This window comes from Chinchilla lanigera, unplaced genomic scaffold (genome assembly GCF_000276665.1).
Source record: "Chinchilla lanigera isolate Chin_1 unplaced genomic scaffold, ChiLan1.0 scaffold00085, whole genome shotgun sequence".
Taxonomy (NCBI): domain Eukaryota; kingdom Metazoa; phylum Chordata; class Mammalia; order Rodentia; family Chinchillidae; genus Chinchilla; species Chinchilla lanigera.
This window is the reverse complement of record NW_004955486.1, coordinates 8,933,007-8,940,636: the sequence shown is the minus strand read 5'-3', so window position 1 is coordinate 8,940,636 and position 7,630 is coordinate 8,933,007. Positions and strand designations below refer to the sequence as shown.

The 7,630-nt window shown below is 65.6% G+C and overlaps 1 protein-coding gene across 1 annotated transcript in view; it reads right to left on the bottom strand.

Annotated features, from left to right (window-relative positions):
- The window catches only part of Faap20 (Fanconi anemia core complex associated protein 20), a gene marked incomplete at its 5' end in the record, with an annotated part of 6,280 nt that extends 3,995 nt beyond the window's left edge, over positions 1-2,285 (bottom strand). The window contains 3 exon segments of the mRNA XM_013504145.1: positions 33-284; positions 2,147-2,240; positions 2,243-2,285. Coding sequence (XP_013359599.1) covers positions 33-284; positions 2,147-2,240; positions 2,243-2,285 — 389 coding nt within the window.
- Positions 2,286-7,630: the final 5,345 nt, after the last annotated feature.

Below are 7,630 nucleotides of genomic sequence, written 5' to 3'. Positions count from 1 at the left end.
GCCCCGCCCCAAACAGGCCCCGCCCCTAGCACCAGGGCCGGTCCGACACGTCCGCGCGCGCGAAGACCCGCTCCGGCCGGGAGGTGCGGCGTCCCGACTCCAGCCGTGGGCGCTCGCGAGGTCCCCAGCTGGCGGCCGCCTTCGCCGCGGGGACCCGGGACGCGGGGAGCAGGACACGTGGCCCTGCCGCAGTTTCCCGCCCCGGAGACCCCGCAGGCGGCCCCACGAGCTGCTCCAGCGCCAAGGCCCCGCTCACCGCCCCCACCTCCTTCACGACCGAGGAACTGGAGGAGCAGGCGGTGTGGCCGCGCCCGCGCCAGGTCCAACCCGGCAGGGCTCCGCTGACCCCGCTCCCCAGCAGTCCCGCAGGCCGCCGCTGGGTGGCAGCAGACGCCCAGGCTCCCTGGCCCTGTGAGGCTGGGCCTCAACTTCCTGCCTGCCCCAAGCCAGCTGCGCCCAGGGGTGACAGCTAAGGCCGGGACCTGCAGGGGCTGAGTAGTGGCCACCACCCGACGGCGAGCAGAGCGGAGCGAGAACAGCCTCAGGGGCTCCCAGGTCCCTGCTTGTGGAGGCTCCCAGCAGCCCGAGTCACTGGCCCAAGCTTACAGACCTTTCCCTGATGTGTCACTGTGCCCCTGCAAGGGGCCTTGGGGCCCTCCAGGAGGCCTGGCAGAAAGAGAGACACACGTGTCCAGCGGGAACAGGTGGGGGCACCCACGTGTGCAGGGGCATCCATGTAACACCACCCAGAGGTCTTTCACATCTGCCCCCACCCCATGTCCCAGCTCCCCCAGCAGCACCTGGCAGTTTGGCCTAAGAGGGGCACAGCAAGACAAGACGCACTGGCCTGAGTCCCATCCAGCCACTGTGGACCCCTTGTGGAGCCTGGTAGCCGGCACCCACAGCTGGAGAGGGAGAGGCCTTGGGGCGCAAAAGGTGGAGCCGCCCCTTGTCTTTGGCAACCAGTAGACCTCTGCTCTTGGCTGCCATGCCTGGACCACCTGTCACAACCCCAGGCCTTGGTCCCCAGGGGTCTGAGCACATGGCCACCGCAACTTGAGGCAGTGGGTCCTCCTGGCATCTCCTCTTGGTCTCCCCCACTGCTTGGGATTAAGGGGGCCACGTGGGAGGCCCTATGACCTACAGCCTAGGAACTTCCCTAGAGAATGGAGCTGGACGGACCCCTGCTGGGGCTGAGGCAGGACATCAGCCTGAGGCAGCCGCCTGGGACCAATGTAGGGAGAGCCACTGCAGGGCCCTCAGGCAGTAGAAAGGCAACATTGGTCACCTCGAGCCCACTTTGCCCAGCTGACCTGAGTTATCAGTGTAAAGGGGATCCAGCATTGAAGCTTACTTTCAGAATTCAGCATTACTGGAAGATAATTTCTGGTTGGGACTGACACTGGCAGTGTGGAAACAAGTTTTTTATGAGCCAGAGTTTGTGCTTATGAAACAATACTTGAGGAGGCACACCTGGGTGGAGCAGAATGCACCCAGGTGTGCGGAGCAAGAGGCCTCGCACCCAGGCCTGGCCTGCCTGGGTGCCACCGCCCTCCCAGACTTTGTCTACCACTTGATCTGGGATTGGAGGGAAAGTCTGCCCCGGGGCTGCCTCCAGAAACGCAGTCTGCCAGCAGGCAGGTCAGGGCCCACCCCTCCTCAGCTCCCCTTCCTCGCCCCTGCCAGGGAACAGGTGTCCCGGCAGCTGGCGGCCTCCGCGTGGCAGGAATGGGCTCCTCACCCCCTCTCCACTGATTCCCGCATGCCCCAGCTGGGGCCCCTGATTGGCCTCTGCCCACGTGGGAGCTGGTCAGCCCCTGGGACCCCAGTCCCAGAGCCCTCTGGTGTGGCCTAAGTGCAGCTGCTGTCCCTCCATCCTGCATGAGTTCGCGGGGGGTTGGGTGCCACTGGGCTGCCCTGCAAATGGGATTGAGACCAGCCCCAGGAAGCCTGTGGCATGGGCATGCCTGGGCGCATGCGTGTGGCACTTGGCTGCTCCACCCCCTCCATGTGGCACAACCACATGGTATCCACGCGGGGTGCTCCGGCAGCGCCTGCTGGCTGAGTGAGAGTGACCGAGAGACCTGAGCCACTTCCGCCAGATTGGCCTTCTGACGCAGTAGACAGCAGGCTGCCCGTGCCACACCTGTGCCCTGTGTGTGCCAAGCCAGGCTGCGTGGAGCAGGCACGGCGGCATTTACGGGGTGCAGGAGTGCCAGGCAGACAGGCTGCACGAGACGTTGCCTGGGAAACGTCTCGGGATCCGGCGGGCAGCAAAGCCGTGTTTAGGCCTACACACAGGGTGCGAGGGTAAGGGTGTGCCATGGCACCCCTGGGCGCTGGGGACCTCCATATAGCCTGGGCTCCAGGGCCATGGCCAGGACCGGTCGGCCAGAGGTCAGCAGGCTCAAGCCGCAGCCCTCAAATCCTGAAAGCCGAAGGGCATCTGGGAGGAGGCTGGCCCCATCCCCAAGGGCCCACCTGGCCACGTGCCCTGATGGTATCCCTGGGCTAGCCACCTGTCCCTGAGCCCACAGTGGTGCTTCAAGTGCTCAGGAACCTCAGCAGCTCCATGCCGGGCCCTGTGGGCCTGACCCGGGGCAAGCGTCCCCTCCCCAGGGCACCTCCTAGCTGCACACCCAGCTTCCCTCTAGGTCTCCCCGCAGCATGGCTGGTAATCGCGAGTGCCCTCACCGTGTCCAGATTCGTGGGGTGCCGGGCCCCACAGAGCCAACTGAACAGCCCTGGGTGGGCAGCAGAGGGAGGGAGCAGGAGCCTGGGCCCTCCCCGGGGAAGGTGGGCAGGCAGAAACCCAGCTTTGGGGGCACTGTGGGCGGAAGCGGGGCTCTCAGGACTCCCTGGGAACATGTGGCTTCCAGGCTCCAGGGGTGTCAGTGTGGACCCTCATCTGGTGCCTTCTTAGGGCAAATCTGCTGCTGGCCGGGAGGCTTTTGGCCTGCTCTGCACCCTCAAGGCCCCTAAGGAGGTGCGGGACCACGTGGTGCAGCTTATGGTGTGGGCCACATGGCCAGCCCTGTCCTCCCCTACATTTTTTTTCTCCCCTACATTTTGACTTTGTGTTTTGGTTTGTTGCACTGAGCTGGAGCCCAGGGCCTTGTGCATGGCAGGAAGCCCGCCCCACAGCAAAGCTACACCCCCGCCTATTTTTCTGGCTTTCTGAATGGCCCACACAGTTCTTCCGTGAACACCTCCCTGGGGTGGCCTGGGCCCCACAACCAGCCCCACAGAGTCAGGGGTACACGCACAGCTGGTAGCCTCGTCCCTACTTCCCAGGACCCGCGGGTGATGAACCTGGGCCGCGCTGGCCCACGACACCCAGCAGGGTGCGGTCCCGCGGAAACAGGCTCTGCGCTGCCCAGCCCTAGCCAGCCTGTCCCGCCGGTCACCTGCGCGCCGCCGATCCGAGGCGCACCCTGACTCATCCTCCCGCCTGACCTGCCGTCACTCTCCCAGCCTTTGTCCATCTGCTGCCCTTCCTGCTCTGTACCCCACGTCACGCCCTCTTGGACGCTTCCCACGCCACGCCCTCCCGGGCACCGCCCACCACGCCCTTCCCGAGCGCTTTCTCTGCACGCAGGCCCCGCCCCCCGTGATGTCCCGCCCCTCATGGCCGAACCCTCCCCCGCCACGCCTCCTCCCGGTGCCCGCCGCGCCACGCCCATCCCGGCACGCCCTCCAGTCCCCGCCCCTCGCGGCCTGCTCCTCGGCCCCGCCCCCTGCCCCACCCCCTGCCCCGCCCCGCCCACCCTCGCGTGGCGCGCGGGTCAGCGCGCTGCGACCTGCGGCTCCGGTTTCCTCGGGTCCCGCAAGCTGAGCCTGGCGCGGTCCTGTGACTTCCCGGGCGAGGTCTTCACAGGGCACCTGCCAGGAGCAAACGGAAAGCGCATAGGTCAGGTTAGGTGTGTGATGGCCGCTGTGGACAGGTAAAAGCCAGTAGGTGAAACTGACCCTAATTACCATGCGCAGAGGAGCGTGGTGCAGCCTGGCCCAGGCCGCGCGGGAGCCCGAGTCCAGCAAGCCAAGGCCACCGCGCCGCCGCCACCCCGTTTCAAGCTCCCGTGGACGCCGGCCGTGGTAGCAGGGTCCGGGGCTTTGTGGAGGGCCCGCCCCTCGCTCCTGCCAGGCAGCACACCTGGGCCAGGCTCTGGGGAACTCCCCTCCTCTCTGCTCACTGGAGGGCACCCCAGGCTGGGCTGGCAGGTCCAGGTGGAGGACAGGAGAGGCAGAGCCACCCCTCCAGGACCTGCGCGGGCCTGGCTGGCTGGCCGGCGGTCAGTGGGCACCAGGGAGGGGTGCTTTTCCCTGCAGTAACAGGGCATAGGGTGCATGGCCCAGGGAGGTCACCTGCTTCGAGGCCCCGCGGCCAAGGGTGCAGTGTGGGTGGGCACTGGGAGAGCCACATCTGACCCGGCCTGGCCGTCGGAGCTCTCAGAGACGCTGGGTCCCGGCCGGGAAGAGGAAACGGAGACAGTTTAAGGGTGTGAGCAGTTGCAAGTGGGAGCGCACATTATTGGGGGACACTGAGGTTCCTGGAGCCCAGAGCACCCCCTCCCGGAGTGAAGACACCGCCCCCACCTTCTCCTGGGCCCCAGGGTCCCGCTGGCTCCCATCTCAATGCCCCCGCTCAGGAGCTGGGCTGATCAGGAAAAGCCACGCACTTAGCGCGAGTTTGTGGGGGGACGTTTGAGGGTGTACGAGTGCTGTGTCCTGGAGTGGGGGTTTCAGCGAGGGCTGTGGCAGCTTTTTGCCTGGTGGAATGGAGCCAGGCCCAGGGCTGGGGTGCTGCTGGCAGCCTGGGGCCTGAGCCCCTCCACTTTGCTGGATGTGGTGTGGTGTGGTGGCGACCAGAGCCGGGAGAGGGTGGGACACGACGGAAGCCACCTCCATCTTCTGTGAGGGAGAAGAGGCCGGGGCTCTTCACAGGGAGTCCGGAGGGAGGCTCCTGACCCGGCCAGCCCTCTCTTCCCCGGGGCTGGCATGGCTCCTGCCCCGCTCCCTATCCCCCAGACTCCTGCTCATGCACGGTTTCAGGGTCGCTGCCCGTGAGTAGCCACGTTCCCTGCGGTGGCTGAGGACATGCTGCCCGGGCCTGTGGTGGCCGACCCTGTGCGCACTGACACCCCTGTCCGGGCAGGGGCTTTGCAGTGGTGACCTCCGGACAGGCCTGTCCCCCGCTCGGTGCCTGCCCTCCCCCACCCACTGGGCTGGAAACTTATCCTTGCTCCAGCCTCGTGGATTTTTCCAGCCTTGGGTCGAGGCCTCAGAGCTCCAGGCGGGGCCGTTTTGCTAACAATTCTGTGACTGTGTGTGTGTGTGTGTGTGTGTGTGTGTGTGTGTGTGGCGTTCTCAGCACTGAGCTCAATCCCAAGGCCGCTCCTTGACCCTGGGTAGCTTCTCCAGGGGAAACTGAGGCTTGAGGGCCTCAGCCACACGTCCTATGGTGTCTGCCAGTCAGCTGGCCTCAGAGCTCCCATTTCTGGGGCACAGTGGCCGTTTGGCTCCAGCCCCAGGGTTCTTGGAGGTCTGGACCCCCAGTGGCACAAGCCATGGCTCCGAGGTTCCCCCTGGGGCCGGCATGGAGCCCTGCTCCTTGGCACTGCGACCCCTGGCCTGCCTCCTGTCCTCCTTTCTTCCTCTCAACTTTGCCCTCTCTCCCTGCCCTCCTCCCGGGCCTCCCCTCCCTCCCCTCCTGGCAAGCAGCTTGCAATCCAAACTTGTTGTTAACTTCTCCCCTGCAGTTGTCCGAGAGCCCGTCCAAGTTAAATATTACTCATGGAGATGTGAGCCTTCGGGCAGCACCCGGCCTGGAGGTGGTGGACGGCTCTTTGGACGGTGCCGGCGAGGCAGACACCAGGCCCACGGCCCCAGGACCCTCCCGGCAATATCTACAGCAGCTGGTGGGTGGGGGCGGCTGGGGACCCTGAGCCCAGACCCGGCTCCCAGACCCAGCTTCCTTAGCCCTGGCTTCAACAGAGTGGGCGTGGCAAGAGGGGCAGCCAGTGCCCCTGAGGGGCCTGGGCTGGGCTGGGCGAGGGCCGTCCCCTCTGCTGGTCATTCCAGTCCTGTGCCAGGTGGGGGCAGGGCAAGGAACAAAATGTCCAGAAACAGCTCCATCTGCTCTGCATCGATTCCTCTTACTTGCTCCTCAGTTGTCCAGCAGGGAAACAGAGGCTGGGGGTGCTCTTGGCTCAAGAATTCTGGGAGGCCCTAGGGGCCAGCCTGTCTGCTAGGACTGTGGCTCTGGGGGTCTCCCAGGTTCAGGGCAGTGGCCACCCAAGCCCCACTCTCCTAAGGAGGACAGCTAAGGTTAACATCTGCCTCCCCCTCACTTCCTCTCCTACCACTCTGTCCTCCACCCCTCTGCCCAGCATTGCCCCAGGGCCTTTGCGCCCAGCGTTCTCCCAGCTGGAAGCCTTGCCTCTCGCCTTTAGCTTTGTTCAGATCTTCGCAAGGTGCTGCCCACCCAATTCATCCTTCCAGCTGCCGCCATCATCTTCCTCCTAAGTCACAGACCCCCATCTATTGAACAAATAGAAATGTCACTGACTCCTGTGCACCTCACTCTCTTTAGAATGAGAATGCTTTGCTGCTGCCCCGCTTGCTGGGGACAGGCCGTCTGCAAACTTGGTGGAGAAGTCAGTTCCGTGTTCTCGCCTGCCCCAGGTCTCACCCACAGGGACCCCCTCCCCCAGGACCACGACCCCAGGTGTACCTGGAGCTCTGTTCAGCAGGACAGGACTGGCGACCAGGGCTCAGACTGGGACTTCTGAGAGGCCTGCAGGGGACCGCAGGGCCAAGGGGACGTGGGGTCCAGCCCTCAGAGCCAGTGTGTGACCCCGGAGGCAAAAGGGGGCAGAGGGCTGCTGTGGCGAAGTGTGGCTGCCCCGCCCCCAGGCCCTGTGGTTTCCCTCCTGTGCAGCCCAGGAGCCGTGGAGGTGGTGCCCTGCTAGACGAGCTGTGTCCTCCTCCTCCTGTGGCCCTCAGAGAGCAGCCTCGGCCCCTGGACACTCGCCGGCCCCTGTCCCTCTGCCACTCATCCTTGGGCCGGGCTCTTGAGGGTGGGGCTGCCTAGAAAAGCCCCCACGGCCAGCAGGCTGTGCACACCTGGTTAGCGACCAGTCGGCGCGGGGCTCGGGGACCTCGCCCATCTGCCCACCTCATGCCCAGACCTGCGGCTGCGCCTGCTGGTATCACACAGGCGAGTTGGGGCTTCATCCCTGAGATCCAACAGCGGCCAGGAATGCGAGCTCAGAAGCCACTCTTCTGTGCTGCTTGGGGACAGCCTGTTGCAGCTCACGAGGGCAGCAGACGTACCCCGCTCAGCGGGGCGTGTGCAGGGCACCCCACGAGCGGCTCCAGACCCTCAGGGTCCAGAAGCTCTGCCTGCCCCCCTCTGACCTCAGCACCTGCGTTTGGGGCTGAGGTTGGCTGGAGTGGGCCCTGCAGGGCCACAGGAAAAGCCAGCCCTGCTTGGGAGCAGGGCCAGCACCTGCCTGGCCACCTGGAGGTCAGGAAGCCTGCGGCTCAGCTAGGCTCCTTCTGGCCACAGCGGGGATGCAGAGCCTTTGGGGCCACACTTGTCCCCCTGCCAGACCTCCCCACTGTGGCG